The sequence below is a fragment of the Trachemys scripta genome, chromosome 2 (genome assembly GCF_013100865.1).
Source record: "Trachemys scripta elegans isolate TJP31775 chromosome 2, CAS_Tse_1.0, whole genome shotgun sequence".
Lineage (NCBI taxonomy): Eukaryota > Metazoa > Chordata > Testudines > Emydidae > Trachemys > Trachemys scripta.
The window spans coordinates 244,826,261-244,842,544 of record NC_048299.1 but is presented as its reverse complement, the minus strand read 5'-3'; the positions used below and the strand labels follow the sequence as shown (position 1 = coordinate 244,842,544).

Here is a 16,284-nt window from a genome sequence, read left to right as displayed (position 1 = left end):
TGCTATAGCGCTAGATGTGATATCATCCATGTAGACTGTGGTTTGGAGTGGAGTGAAGTTTTGGCCATGCATCTATCCTCATCAACAAGGTCTTGGAAGTGGGCCCTGTCCTGAGGAAGTTTATTTTTAAACTCCAAAAACTTGCAGTAATTCATAGAACCAGGCTTTGCTAACAGGTTCTGATAGTTAGCGATTCTAAACTGGAGGCTAGCGGATGTAAACACTTGCCTCCCCAGAAAGTCAAGATAGTTAGTGCCCTGGTCTGCAGAGGTGGTATTGGGGTGCTGTTGCCTGGATCTTTCCATGGATGAACAAAAATTCTACCCCTTTTGCAGGGACAAAATATCATCTCTCAGTTTATTTGGTGGTAGGAGTGCTTCATGCAGCTGTGTTGCATACCACCCTGGATGGTTCCATGATAGCCTCATTCACTGGGAGAGCTACCCAATTGGGTCCAGTGGGCTGTAGTATATCAAAGAGCATATGCTGCAACATGAACTTCCTTAAGTGGGATCTGAAGTTCAGTTGCCATCCTCTGCAGTAGTTCTTAGTATTGCTTGTGGTCATCATGCAGGGATGGCAAAGATGGGGTGACTCCTGTCGGTACTGCTGGTACCAGTGGATCTGGCTCGATGCCCTCCTCCTCCATATATTCTGGCATAGCTGGTTGCTGTTGCCTAGGGGAAGAGGGCCAATCAGACTCTTGCACAGATCCAGGGTGCTGTGCATAGGGATCCCAAAACCCAAAGAGGGCCAATATGTTGGTTCAAAGGCTGGTTGGGGAGATCCCTATGCACTGGGTACCTGTAGTTCCTGAGAGGGTAGTCTTGTCTGGTCAGAGGATGGATTCAAGGCAGTCTAAATTCAATAATTATGAACACTACTTGAAAAATTTTCCGGTCTTAGGTACATGCGTGTCCACATGTGGAATACACACAGGGACCAGCACTCAAAGATGAACCTATGATTACACACATGGCCTGGGTAAATCCAGCTCCTTTTCACAAGCTACTTGGTAATATTATCCAAGTTACAGTAATTCTGAATTATAGTGCCATGCTTAATACGCTCTTTTGAATGTAATTACCGAAAGTATTCCTACAGCTTACAGTTATCTCAGAGGAATCCTCTTGTCAGAGCTCTGGAAACAAAGATTTGAGTGTGAGAGCTATTTCTGTTGTATATTGACATCTGGAGGTCAATAAGCCTTCCTGACAAAGTTGCAATATTCCTAGATGACAGGATGACTGTGCTATTTTTTCTTTTAAAGAAGTAAGAAAAATACGTGAATGAGCAGATAGGAGTCAGAGTAACTACATCGTCTTGTAAGAAATTGGACATTTGCTTGGATCTTCTTTACGAAAGAATGAACAGCTCCAAAATAGCTTTCAGGAAGAGTAAGATTACATGCATATGATTTCACAGAGAAGGTAACATGTTTTAAGAATGATATGTCATCACTGGAGTCCTGTTCAAATATAGATAGTCATTTAGACTCTCCCTAATAAAAGTCTATAAAAATTACTTACCTCTGCATGGAGAAAATAAAGAAGGTGACTTAAAAGCTTTGAAAATATTTTTTTATTAGTCTGTTTAAGGGGGAGTTTTGGCATGGGAGAAGGCAACAGCTCCATTAGAGAATCAAAAATATCAAGATTGTGAGAACTTCTGTTTGGCATTATTCCCAGAACACAAAGCCACACACAAATAAATCCCTTACAGTAGGATTTATCCCAACCAAGGGGATTCATCTCTCTTTCTCGGACTGCTCCTTCCTTTCTGAGTCTGAGAAAATTTAAGTATGGTCTACGTTCTACTTTCATAAATGGTTTAAAGGGCACTACCAACTTAACAAAAATCACATTTCTGTTTAAACATATCTACCTTTTCTTGTTAGTATAACAAATAAGATTATTTTACCTGAAAGAAATTAGAGGAAACATTTATTTCTCTATTCTTGTTTACTTTGTGCATTTGACAGCACTTACAGTACCATTAAAGAGCGTTTCATTGTTTAAAAAATTCACTAAAATCTGTTTCTGCTGTTGTGCACGTGGAGGAGGAGAGACTGGGGTTGTTACAGAACAAAAGAGGAGGGAAAAATCAATAAAAAATATAGGAAAATATAGTTGTAAAATCACAAAAATTGGCAGACACTCAGGAGCAAATGTAGTACTTGAAAATACTTCTTACTCCATTTTTCATAATCTGTGCTTTATAATTCTTTGGTAAGTTTCATTAGTAAGCTTTGTGTGCAAAAAAGGAGAAAAATATTATGTACAAAATTCTCCTATGAAAACCTTTTAACAAGTTCTCCATTTTCTCTGCTCATGTTAATGCAAATACACAAAAACAGAAAAACCTCTCTAAAAAAATTAATAGTTTCAAGATTATAGTAATGAATTAAATGCACATGGAAACTTCCAGAAAGTTTAAATTTTTGCTATGGTTGTATAGCATGGTTAAAGAAGGCAAATTTATCTGTGGCACTTAGCTCACATATTTTGGATATGAAATCTTTTAGTAAGAAGACTGATTTATATAAAAATGTTGGCAATATAAAACAATGATCATACAACAGAATTATACATTGAAATAACAACAGGAAAACTTTCCAAATTTCTCATACTGTACCTTCTTCAAGAATGGATCTTAGCATAACAAAGGGGATTTCTTGCAGCGGTTCCATATATTTGTGTCCAGCACTCATAATCTTTATCTGCGGCAAGCAAAGAACTAGTGTACCAGGCATACCAGCCTGTCCATGGTACCAACTTCGGACAGTTCCAGGAATGTCACCAGACACGATTGTACTTGGGGAAGGCAGGCTGTCATTTGGAAAGAACACGCAACAGGACTGCACTTCAAGCTGGAAAAACAAAAACAAATCCAAGACAGGATTCTCAGAAATAGATCTCAACATTCTCCCAACATATTTATTCATTTATAATACAGAATCAAAGACTATATCACAGAATCACAGATATCACAGTTGATTAAAAACCTGTCTAAATTCTTAAACAGAATTAAAAGAAAGGACAACAGAAAATGGCAGATGCTTACACTTTCATAAATTACATATATAGAAAATAACGCCTGAAAAGGTGCCATTTTGGTCTATAAATTTGATCAGAAGGGTGTAGCCACATAAGCTGACCATACATCTGCCTTTCCACAGCTGTTTCAGGAAACATAATGGAGTTAGAAAATGTGCCGGCAGAAAAGGTGACAAAATCCTCCTCCTTTTGCAGTTCATTAGCTTTTGTTATCACTAGCTAAGGTTCTAGAGCTGACTAGCATTTTATATGCTGTTACTTTCTAAAAAAGATTTATTTCAGTGAGAATTCTCCCCTTACTTAGTGACTAAAGTGCATAAAAAGGTCAAGCTCAATCAGTCAATCTAACATAAATAAAAGCCTCAGCCAAATATCGACATGTTCATTAGTACCAAGATATATATCGTAATGAAAAACGTTAATAAAGTTTAGAAACTAACAGGTTTGTCTCCTTTTGTCACCTTTCAGATTAGAACAAGTACATGTGATTTCATATGAAACTTCTGTTTCCACGAGTGCACAGTTACTTAGACTGCTATGCAACAGTTTTGATAATTCTGCCATATCCTTAGAGACTTCTAGCAAGGCTAAGTAAGCCCAAACCAAGGACTGAACTCATCATGACTTCTTAATTCCGAGGTAATGTATGCTAAAGACTGTTAGTCTTACTTGGCTCTTGCAAGTAATATTCTGCACCTGGATATCAAATAACCATAACAGCCTACACACTTGAATGCTTTGTTAAGCAAATACAAACTATGATTCAATCAGTTTCTTCACAATATTTTGGATGCAAGATGTTATTTGAAGACATGATAAAGTACTTTTGTTTGCTGCTTTTGTAGCAGTGTCCAATAAATGCTTCAAGATACTATAAATTTATATAATTAAAGGAACTATATCTTACAAATGATAATGAAGACCTAGTGTATGATAACCTCCCCTGAAGGCTAACATTTCCCCACAAGAGCAATAATGATGTGTAACGGGATTGGAATCCCTCAATACCATAAATAATTTGCCAGCCTGGTGAACAGAGATAAAGTGACAAGAATTCACTGTCAAAAAATATAAGTAGAATTTCGCAAAAATAAATACATTACATGAAGTCTGTGTCTGTTTCTAGTTTTAGAGTTATTTGAGCTGTAAAATGAAGTTAATTACATCTTTGATAAGTAATTTATTGATCCAAGGTTTAGAATGTACTTTATTTATACCAGACAAGAAGCAATTGTGTATTGTTACAAATGTAATACATCTTGATTTTCAAAAACTCTGTAAAAATTAATCATTCTGTCAATTTTCAAAGATTTTTATGGTGACATATAAGAGCATTTTCTGGTCTATTAGCAATAAATTGCAGTTCAGACCACTGTGGGGCAGTGATAAACAGATGACAAAGGCAATGCAGTTATGATCAGAGTAGCTTTTGTTTTATCAATGCATTTCTGAGTAAGCAATTTATAACAAATCACCCAATATATATCTCCATGATGATTAACATCAAATGTTGCCAGAATATACAAGGCATGTGGTAATAATAACCCACAAATTCCACAAACTTAGAGATACAATGTTCTATCAGTTTACTCACTGCAAGGGTCTACAATAGATGTTTAACAAAGTTCACTTTAGAAGTGTACAGAACCAGGAAATGCTAAGATTTTTACACTTTATCTGCAAAATTGAATTGAATACAAGATTCTCAGGTCATTTTCCTCTGTTTAATTTGATTTTACCATATTAAGAACATTGAAGTGTAATCACAATTCTAGCACTCCTTATATTATCTAGAAGGAGCTATCACTCACTTAGGCCTCAATTAGACCACTCTTCATGTTCAGTAGTACCTTGAGTTAATGTGAGTTGGTGCATTGATTTCAGTGGGACTGCTCATAGACTAATGGGTGGTAGAATCTGGTCCAAAATGTGTAATAATATATTTCTAGATAAATTCAAGCCAATTTAACTGAAAAAGCATGCATAAATAAATAAATAAATGCATCATATAGGAGGTCTTAAATTAGAGGAATATATAGTTTAAGGTTTTCAAAGGAGGATACAATGGATGAACCTCTAAAAACACACATTTTCCAGTACAAATCAGGCAATTACTACCTGTTTGCACAGGAAATTATCAGTTTATATGTGGAAATGCCTGTTAGAGGATTCAACAGTGGGTTCTTAAGGAACATGTTACATTTCTCATTGGGCCAAATTTTGCCCTCACTAAATTCCAACAAGTTTCAGTGGGATTTTCACATGCATCGGAAAGCAGAATCAGTGCCTCTCCCCCGCACTCTCCCCTGCCCAATCCCACCCCGGAGATTTGGCTTACAGCAAGTTCCAGTAAAGGGAGGGAAGAATACACCCAATATTGATGCACTATATATTGGATTAAATAATAATAATATATGTTATAGATCATTTTATTGATATGAAAAGTACTTTAAATTATATGTAATCAAAATATTTTAAAATTAAAGTTACATCAATTGCATATATTAAAGCTACCATATAAATCTTTTTTAGCTTTTTAAATAATTGTTAAATGGTATTTCTAAAATTGTGACTTTAACGTAAAATGTGACTGATCTATGTAACTGAATATAAATCTGTAGCAGTAAATCTTGCATTAATGTAAGGATCTGACAATCCAAGGGAAAGAAAATGAAGTAATCTGCCAGTAAGAAGTCCTCAAGCTGGGGGTCAGATCCTGTTCATGGAAACCATCTGGTTGGGACCCTCCAAGCCACACCAAACACAAATGATCTTTTAAAAAAATATCCTATTCATTAATGTATCGCAGCTGTACTGAGTGTTACTTCACTTTTCCATGGCAACATCCTTTCTGTTTCAAGGATCTTATTTCAGTTTTGGTAGCAACATGTTCTTTTGCCAATACTGAACACATTCATGTATTACAGAGAAAGAATTATTACAAATTCTTGAAATGGAATCACCTCCTACTATGATTTCTATTATGTTAAGGGCTAGAACATATACTAACTAACATAAACTAAGGACAAAAGAACTGTTTTGCCTTCTAATTAAAAAAAATTAAGTGAACCATATTGTATTTAAGTTTTTACTAACATATATACATTGAAAGGTGAGTGGATCACCAGATCTCAGCTATTTAAAAAGGAAAATATTAATTTACTAAAGTAAGTGATGGCACAAGAATTGTTAAAGCAGTTTATATTATTTTTAAAATTATATACTGCATAAAAGGGAAGGTTGTTCAGTAGAGAGAATTGTAAAATATGTACTGTATTAGGGCAAAATCATCCTGGCTGTGGAGTGTCCACTAAAGGCCCAAAATGCAGCAGAGGTGCTGCCGTGTGGGAGAGTGGAGAAGATGTGCAAGGGATATCCACAGCCCCTTATGCTTCATAGTGATGCAATTAAAAAGATTCACCTCTTCCCTGCTCAGACTTTGATAGCCAGGCCTAGCCAATCCCACTACTTGCTATAGGTGATAGAAATTGCCCAATGGGGGAACCTTGTAAGGATACCTCTAAGCAGTGTGGCCTCTGTCCCTTCTAAGTCCCAGCCCTGTAAATGTATTCCTGCTGTAAAAAGGCTGGTGTGTGTTTGTCTGTTGTGTTTTGGGGGGGGGTTGGGGGGGGAGAAGAGGGGGGTGCACATATATGAGATCCACCAACTGAAGAGATCCACTGGCCAGAAGTCTCATGTAGAGGGGTGGCATGAGGTCAACAATGAGGGCTGCTGTAGCCAAGCTGCACAGGTGCTCGACTCCTACTTCCAAGTTGGGTAATAGCATTTTATCTCTCTAGCTTTTCTGCTGGTGTACCACACACGCGCTGCTTATTTGTATGTTGCAAAGGAGACAGAATTTCACACTTAAAGTTTGTTAAAACATAACTGATACTATTTGACTGATTTCCTACTACTTTCTGAACAATGCGCAGTTCACTGTTGACTAAATTTAAAACAATATTTTTATTCGGTCATGAAACTACAGAAATCAAAACTGATAAATTAGATTTGCAGATGAATGTTCCAAAATGGAAACATTTTATAGAAATTCTTGTGAAAACTTGAGGGAATCTCTTACTGATGTTAGCAGGAAATGAGCAGGATCATCCTATCAGTCTCACTCACTCACTGTGTGATAAATAACCAGTCAATTAATAGTCTCTCTCCCTCCCATAGCTACTGTATATTATTGCTAAGTTACATGTCACAAAATCTCTCTGTGTCCTGTGCAAGGAACAAGAATATAAGTTAACCCCATGATTAGATTTCAGAGTTTCAAACAATAAAAAATTCAGTGGAAATTATATTCTTTAGAGAAACTATTACTTCAAATAATTGCAGGAAACAGGCTTATTTTTCAAAATATTTTAAAGCACATGGCGTATCTACTGAGCATTACAAATAATCATTGTACACTTATTTGGTTGTCATTCACTGTAACATTGCTCTTTAATTCATTTGGTTTTACTACAGATGCCTCATTATTCCCACTAGAATTCAGCATTAACAACCAATTAAAAATAATTGTTTATGCCGCTTCATGATTTTAGCAACTATTAATACAAGCAACATGTGAAAAGTGAGTACCTCCCCCACAGCCTAGCTGCCAAAAAAGACTTCAAGGCTGCATATAAAAGCCCACAATTAAATAATAAAAACTATTTTTAGTTAAGATTGGAAGTCTTTTTCACGAAAACAATAATAGTTTATAGCAAGTCCAACGCACAATATCTTCATGCAAGGGACTATCATGAGCAGAAAGGGCCAGGGCTAAACCAGTACCAGCCTTGGCTCCAAAATAAACTTTCCACGACTTTGGTTCAACACATTTACTTACTCAAACTTTCACTAAAAAAATAATCCTTTGATGATTTTAAGTTATCAAGTTCTGTTTTATCCAATGATCAACTGCAGACTTTTATGTTGTACAATTGAAAGAAAAGCACCTGCAAATAAATCTACTCACCTTTTATATTTCAGCAGGATGTGCAACCCTAAATAATGCCAAGTCATTGTTAGAAATCTATTCTTAAATTACATATGTGGTATCTCATTGGGAGCTTGTGTAATTTTCTTTGGATGGCTTCTCAATGTGCCTCTTTCCAGAAAGTTAAAGAAAATAAATATTCACCAACATTTATCCATGTATCTCACTATGTATAATGAGATAGTATGGTGATTAAAACACAGTGGAGAAACAGGGAAAATGGAAGAGAAACTGGACAAATGAGCAAGTAATGTGGTTTAGGGACACAAACATGGAAAGTTTATTAAAAAGTTGGACATGCAAATAGCTACATTTCCTAGGCAACTCTAAGGGCATGTCTATACTGCTTCTGCAGTTTGGACTACGGGGGCGTGAATAGCAGTGCACACCAAAGTGTTGCACTGTAACTCCACTCCCTGGATGTGCAGGTATGAAATACCAGGTTTTTACTCACAGTAATGTAATCCTGTTTGAAGAGAAAAAATTAATGTGAACTCGGAACCATTTAGTTTGCACCTGCAGCATCCATACAGGGAAATAACAGCACAGCACTTTGGTGCACACTGCTATTCAAACTCCTGTAGTACAAACTGTGGGGCAGTGTAGATAAGCCCTAAGTTACGCAGCACTAACAACAAAAATAATCACCTTACCTCATTCTCTGTTTTAAAATATTGCAGTTTATAAGCTTCATTTCCAAAAAGACCACCTTTAAAAACTGGAATCAAAATCTTACTGAGGGAAACAGAAAGGAGCACAAACTCTGGCAAGTTAAGATGGCATTCACCCAAGAGTTCTGAAGGAACTCAAATATGAAGTTGCAGAACTACTAACTATGGTATCAAGTATCAGAGGGGTAGCCGTGTTAGTCTGAATCTGTAAAAAGCAACAGAGGGTCCTGTGGCACCTTTAAGACTCACTGATCCCTCACTTTCACAGACCTTGGGAGGCAGGCCAGTCCTCGCCCACAGACAACCTGCCAACCTTAAGCATATTCTCACCAGCAACCACGCACCGCACCATAACAACTCTAACTCAGGAACCAACCCATGCAACAAACCTCGATGCCAACTCTGCCCACATATCTACACCAGCAACACCATCACTGGACCTAACCAGATCAGCTACAACATCACCGGCTCATTCACCTGCACGTCCACCAATGTTATATATGCCATCATATGCCAGCAATGCCCCTCTGCTATGTACATTGGCCAAACTGGACAGTCACTACGCAAGAGGATAAATGGACACAAGTCAGATATCAGGAATGGCAATATACAAAAACCTGTAGGAGAACACTTCAACCTCCCTGGCCACACAATAGCAGATGTAAAGGTAGCCATCTTACAGCAAAAAAACTTCAGGACCAGACTCCAAAGAGAAACTGCTGAGCTCCAGTTCATTTGCAAATTTGACACCATCAGATCAGGATTAAACAAAGACTGTGAATGGCTATCCAACTACAGAAACAGTTTCTCCTCCCTTGGTGTTCACACCTCAACTGCTAGCAGAGCACCTCACCCTCCCTGATTGAACTAACCTCGTTATCTCCACACTGATATATACCTGCCTCTGGAGATTTCCATTACTTGCATCTGAAGAAGTGAGGTTCTTACCCACAAAAGCTTATGCTCCCAGTACTTCTGTTAGTCTCAAAGGTGCCACAGGACCCTCTGTTGCTTTTTACTAGCTGTCACCGTCAGCTCCCAACTAAAACCTCTCCAGCGCATCATCAGAGATCTACAACCTATCCTGAAAGATGATCCTTTACTCTCACAGATCTTGGGAGACAGACCTGTCCTCGCTTACAGACAACCCCCCAACCTAAAGCAAATACTCACCAGCAACCACACATCACTGAACAAAACCACTGACCCAGGAACCTATCCTTGTAACAAAGCCCGATGCCAACTCTGTCCACATATCTATTCAAGTGACATCATCATGGGACCTAATCACATCAGCCATACCATCAGGGGCTCGTTCACCTGCACATCTACCAATGTGATATATGCCATCATGTGCCAGCAATGCCCCTCTGCCATGTACATTGGCCAAACCAGACAGTCTCTACGCAAAAGAATTAATGGACACAAAACTGACATCAGGAATCATAATACTCAAAAACCAGTGGGAGAACACTTTAATCTGTCAGGTCATTCAATGTCAGACCTGCGGGTGGCTATCTTACAACAGAAAAACTTCAAAAACAGACTCCAATGAGAGACTGCTGAGCTGGAATTGATATGCAAACTAGACACAATCAACTCAGGATTGAATAAGGACTAGGAATGGCTGAGCCATTACAAACATTGAATCTATCTCCCCTTGTAAGTATTCTCACACTTCTTATCAAACTGTCTGTACTGGGCTATCTTGATTATCACTTCAAAAGTTTTTTTTCTCTTACATAATTGGCCTCTCAGAGTTGGTAAGACAACTCCCACCTGTTTATGCTCTCTGTATGTGTGTATATATATCTCCTCAATATTTATTCCACTCTATATGCATCCGAAGAAGTGGGCTGTAGTCCACGAAAGCTTATGCTCTAATAAATTTGTTAGTCTCTAAGGTGCCACAAGTACTCCTGTTCTTTTTGCGGATACAGACTAACACGGCTGGTACTCTGAAACCTGAAGGATATGGGACTCTCCCAGGTACCAAACACAGTGAGAGTGTCTGTCTGTTACAGGAATTAACTCCTTGCAGGAGAGGCACCTCTTGAAGCCGGGATGCCCCTGGAGGGGCTATCACCCTGTAGCAGTGAGGAATGCAGAAGAAAGTTCTTCTTTCCCCTGGAGGAATGGGAGATTTCCCCCATAAAATATAGGAAACATAACATTCTTTTTCTTCTTTATTTTTTTTACTTCCAAGGAAGTAAAAAGGAAACACTAACTATTAAGGACAACAAAAGAAACAAAACCAAACAACTACTACTTATGCTAATGACACAGATAAGGAAGGGACAACTGCTCAGTCCTTGAAGGCCAAAGGTGGTCCAAAACAAACTGAGGGGGGTTCCTCATAAATATAAGGAAGTACTTCTTCTCACGGTCAACCTGTGGAACTCATTCCCAGGGGATGTGGTAAAGGTCAAAAGTATAACTGGGTTCAAAAAAGAATTAGATAAGTTCATGGAGGATAGGTCTATCAACGACCATAAGCCAAGATGATCTGGAATGAAACCCTATGCTTTGGCTGGATGTCCCTAAACCTCTGACTGCCAAAAGCTGGGACTGGTCAACAATAAACCAGGGGTCGGCAACGTTTGGCCAGCACATCGCTCGCCCGCGCCGCTTCTCGCCGCCCCCATTGGCCCGGGACGGCGAACCGCGGCCAGTGGGGGCCGTGATCGGCCGAACCTGCCACGTCAGCAGATAAATAAACTGGCCCAGCCCGCCAGGGTGCTTACCCTGGCGAGCCGCGTGCCAAACGTTGCCGACCCCTGCAATAAACTGTTCATTTCATTCCCTCTGAAGCATCTGGCACTGGCCACTCTTGGAAGACAGGATACTGGGTTAGACGGGCCATTGGTCTGACCCAGTATGGCCATTCTTACATTCTTGTATAATAGGGCACACATTATCTGTTTGTTCTAACTTGTGACCCTCCCTTTACTAACTTTTTTTCTTTACCAGTTATCCTCATTTCCTTTGTCTTATACGGGTCCTAATCCTGCAAATTCTTACTTATGCAAATGAGCACACTGACTGTACATGGACTTCTCAATATCTACATCAGCAACTCACAGAAGTAAAGGCTTGCAGGACAGTACACTTAGTCATAAATCTTGCAAAGACTTGCACACATTTAGCTTCATGCCTTGTGAGAGTTTCCATTGACTTCAAATGGGAGTATGTGCAGGGCAGCAAATTAAGCATGTTTGAGTCTTTGAAGGATTGGAGCCTAGACTCTAAAGGCCAAGTTTTTAAGAGATAGTTAGGCATCTAAAAATGCAGATAGATTGTACCTAATGGGATTTTCAGAAGGGTCCCCAAGTCACAAAGGGAGTTGGATGCCTAGGTACTTTTGAAAACCCCACTAGGCATCTATCTATATTTTTGGACAGCTAGCTACATTTAAAAATCTGATGCTAAGTTCTTTGGGACAACAGTGTCCTTTTTATATCTGTAAAGTGTTTTGTGATTTTACAGAACTATTTCAATATTAAAATAGATAAAAAATACACTTTCATATTCATGCCGCTCAAAACCAGAAGGCATCTGATTGTGTCACAAAAATATAACCAAAATTACAAACTGTATATAAAAAATTATTTGAAAAATAAGGAAGTGGATCTAGCATTAAAAAAATCTACCAATATCCTAATATCAAGGAATCAAGCTAATACATGTTTGTTATACAACAGTTTATCTTCACTTCCAGAATTTTTTTTTTTTTTGAGAATGCACAAATCTATTTGCACAACCTCCTTTAATTTTTACAAAAAAACAGACAGAACATAACTGCAACATTTTTTACTTCTTTGCAAATATGAAAAACTGGGTATTTATTTTAACTGGTGAATCTTTCATACACCTCAACACATGAACTAATTTTTCATTTTCCTGGCAGATGCTTTGGTTTCAAAACCCCAGAAATGTTATTGATAAAACAGAGAAGATCACCAGGAGAAATTTTGGGCAGAGGAGACAATTAACATCCTTAAATTCCCATGCCCTTCACCACCCAATTCTCTCATTCATAACTCACTCCTTTATTATTATCATCATCATCTGTTTGTATTGCAATAGAACCTTCATGCCTCAATCCAGGATCAGGGCCTCATTGTGCTGTACACTGTACAAACACATAACAAAAATAGTTTGTTTACAAGTAAATATCTGACTCCTCTTTTCCAGCTGTCCTCTTTCCCAGAGGTGAAAATGACATTTGGGAGGGGAGAGACAAACCCACTTAGAAACTATGAACCAAGGAGCTGACTCAAAGCCCAATGAGGTCAATAGATAGTATCTCATCAACTTCAGGAGGTTCTATATTAAGCCACAATCCTGAAGCCCTTACTCAGAAAAACTCCAATTTTCACACCCTATCCTATAATGAAGTCAATAAGAGTTTTCTCTCAGTACGGAATAAGTAAAGTGAAGGCTTTGGTATTTGGCCATATACAAGTGAATAAATTTGTATGCAGAAGGGGTAATGGGAGATCCAATGGTTATGCTTCCCCAATAATAATTTTTAAGTTTAACATGAAAAATGCATTGTTGTCATATTTTATACCATTGAGTGGTCTCAATAAAGAAAAAAAATCTGTTAGGCTTTCCACAAATATTATGCTAACTTTGGATAATTTCTGAGTGTCACTGTGCATGTGCGCACATGTGTACATATGTATATACATACACGTTTGCCTGTGTGCACACATGGGGATGAAAAAACAGATTTGACAAGGAGCTAGGACTCAGGGGAGAACTGGGACTGCCTAGGGGAGAAAAGTAGGTGATCATGTAATTTAAGACTGTATCATAATGCGCGCACACAAGGGAGTCGAATTAAGGTTACACAGGAAACCTTAATTGAGGCATTTCATAACTTCTGAATGCTTGCCTTTGCAACCTTAGTAACGTTCTTTTAAAGACACCATAATAGAGGCCCAACTTCAATGTATACCCCAAATTAAGAAACACAGTAAAAGAACTAAAAAAGAGCCACCGTGGCTTAACAACCATGTAAAAGAAGCAGTGAGAGATAAAAAGACTTCCTTTAAAAAGCGGAAGTCAAATCCTAGTGAGACAAACAGAAAGGAGCATAAACACTGCCAAATTAAGTGCACGAATGTAATAAGAAAAGCCAAAGAGGAGTTTGAAGAACGGCTAGCCAAAAACTCCAAAGGTAATTACAAAATGTTTTTTAAGTACATCAGAAGCAGGAAGCCTGCTAAACAACCAGTGGGGCCCCTTGATGATCGAGATACAAAAGGAGCGCTTAAAGATGATAAAGTCATTCCAGAGAAACTAAATGGATTCTTTGATTCAGTCTTCACGGCTGAGGATGTTAGGGAGATTCCCAAACCTGAGCCGGCTTTTGTAGGTGACAAATCTGAGGAACTGTCACAGATTGAAGTGTCACTAGAGGAGGTTTTGGAATTAATTGATAAACTTAACATTAACAAGTCACCGGGACCATATGGCATTCACCAAGAGTTCTGAAAGAACTCAAATGTGAAGTTGCGGAACTATTAACTAAGGTTTGTAACCTATCCTTTAAATCAGCTTCTGTACCCAATGACTGGAAGTTAGCTAATGTAACACCAATATTTAAAAAGGGCTCTAGAGGTGATCCCGGCAATTACAAACTGGTAAGTCTAACGTCGGTACCGGGCAAATTAGTCGAAACAATAGTTAAGAATAAAATTGTCAGACACATAGAAAAACATAAACTGTTGAGCAGTAGTCAACATGGTTTCTGTAAAGGGAGATCGTGTCTTACTAATCTATTGGAGTTCTTTGAAGGGGTCTACAAACATGTGGACAAGGGGGATCCAGTGGACACAGTGTACTTAGATTTCCAGAAACCCTTTGACAAGGTCCCTCACCAAAGGCTCTTATGTAAATTAAGCTGTCATGGGATAAAAGGGAAGGTCCTTTCATGGACTGAGAACTGGTTAAAAGACAGGAAACAAAGGGTAGGAATTAATGGTAAATTCTCAGAATGGAGAGGGGTAACTAGTGGTGTTCCCCAAGGGTCAGTCCTCGGACCAATCCTATTCAACTTATTTATAAATGATCTGGAGAAAGGGGTAAACAGTGAGGTGGCAAAGTTTGCAGATGATTCTAAACTGCTGAAGATAGTTAAGACCAACGCAGACTGTGACGAACTTCAAAAAGATCTCACAAAACTAAGTGGTTGGGCAACAAAATGGCAAATGAAATTTAATGTGGATAAATGTAAAGTAATGCACATTGTAAAAAATAACCCCAACTATACATACAATATGATGGGGGCTAATTTAGCTACAACAAGTCAGGAAAACGATCTTGGAGTCACCGTGGATAGTTCTCTGAAGATGTCCACGCAGTGTGCACAGGCAGTCAAAAAAGCTAACAGGATGTTAGGAATCATTAAAAAGGGGATAGAGAATAAGACTGAGAATATATTATTGCTCTTATATAAATCGATGATACCCCCACATCTCGAATACTGCTACAGATGTGGTCTCCTCATCTCAAAAAAGATATACTGGCACTAGAAAAGGTTAAGAAAAGGGCAACTAAAATGATTAGGGGTTTGGAACGGGACCCATATGAGGAGAGATTAGAGAGGCTAGGACTCTTCAGCTTGGAAAAGAGGAGACTAAGAGGGGATATGATAGAGGTATATAAAATCATGAGTGATGTGGAGAAAATGGATAAGGAAAAGTTATTTACTTATTCCCATAATACAAGAACTAGGGGTCACCAAATGAAATTAATAGGCAGCAGGTTTAAAACAAATACAAGGAAGTTCTTCTTCACACAGCGCACAGTCAACTTGTGGAACTCCTTACCTGAGGAGGTTGTGAAGGCTAGGACTATAACAGGGTTTAAAAGAGAACTGGATAAATTCATGGAGGGTAAGTCCATTAATGGCTATTAGCCAGGATGGGTAAGGAATGGTGTCCCTAGCCTCTGTTTGTCAGAGGATGGAGATGGATGGCAGGAGAGAGATCACTTGATCATTGCCTATTAGGTCCACTCCCCCTGGGGCACCTGGCATTGGCCACTGTCAGTAGACAGGATACTGGGCTAGATGGACCTTTGGTCTGACCCAGTACGGCCATTCTTATGTTATGTTCTTATGTTCTTTTAATAGTTTATTTTTGTGTGGGGGATGTATATATGTACATTGTTATAAAAAAGCATTGCTTCTATTGAGCTCAAATTAATGCAGAACAGAATGGTACAGTTTAGTCTGAGTGTTCTACTTGTTATCTCAACAAAGAGGCAAAAATTTAAGTAGATGAGATACTACTATGACTGCATTAATTACACATACTATTTCCATACTTAAAAGCACTGAAATAGTTTATTGTTAGAAAGAAAACTGCTCTGTGGGGCCAATTACAGCTGGTGCAAGAGCTCCATATGTGTGATATAAAAAAAAGTTTAATTCTTCATACAAATGTTTTTCTTCTCCTTTTAAAGTTAAGTAGAAAGATAAGTCCTTCGAATACAAATATTTTAAATTCTATGAATCCTTGGTGAATTTACCAAATAGCCATATTTTAATTTTCAG

At 38.3% G+C, this 16,284-nt stretch overlaps 1 protein-coding gene across 8 annotated transcripts in view; it reads right to left on the bottom strand.

The window, feature by feature from the left end:
- Window positions 1-16,284, bottom strand: part of VPS13B (vacuolar protein sorting 13 homolog B) — a 948,921-nt gene that overhangs the window by 412,396 nt on the left and 520,241 nt on the right. For all 8 annotated transcript variants that reach the window (XR_004644784.1, XM_034763372.1, XM_034763367.1 and 5 more), the window contains exon 23: window positions 2,635-2,869. Coding sequence is in view for 7 of the 8 variants with exons in the window: in XM_034763372.1 (XP_034619263.1) it covers window positions 2,635-2,869 (235 nt within the window). In the remaining variant the exon portion in view is untranslated. The remainder of the gene's footprint in view (window positions 1-2,634; window positions 2,870-16,284) is intronic.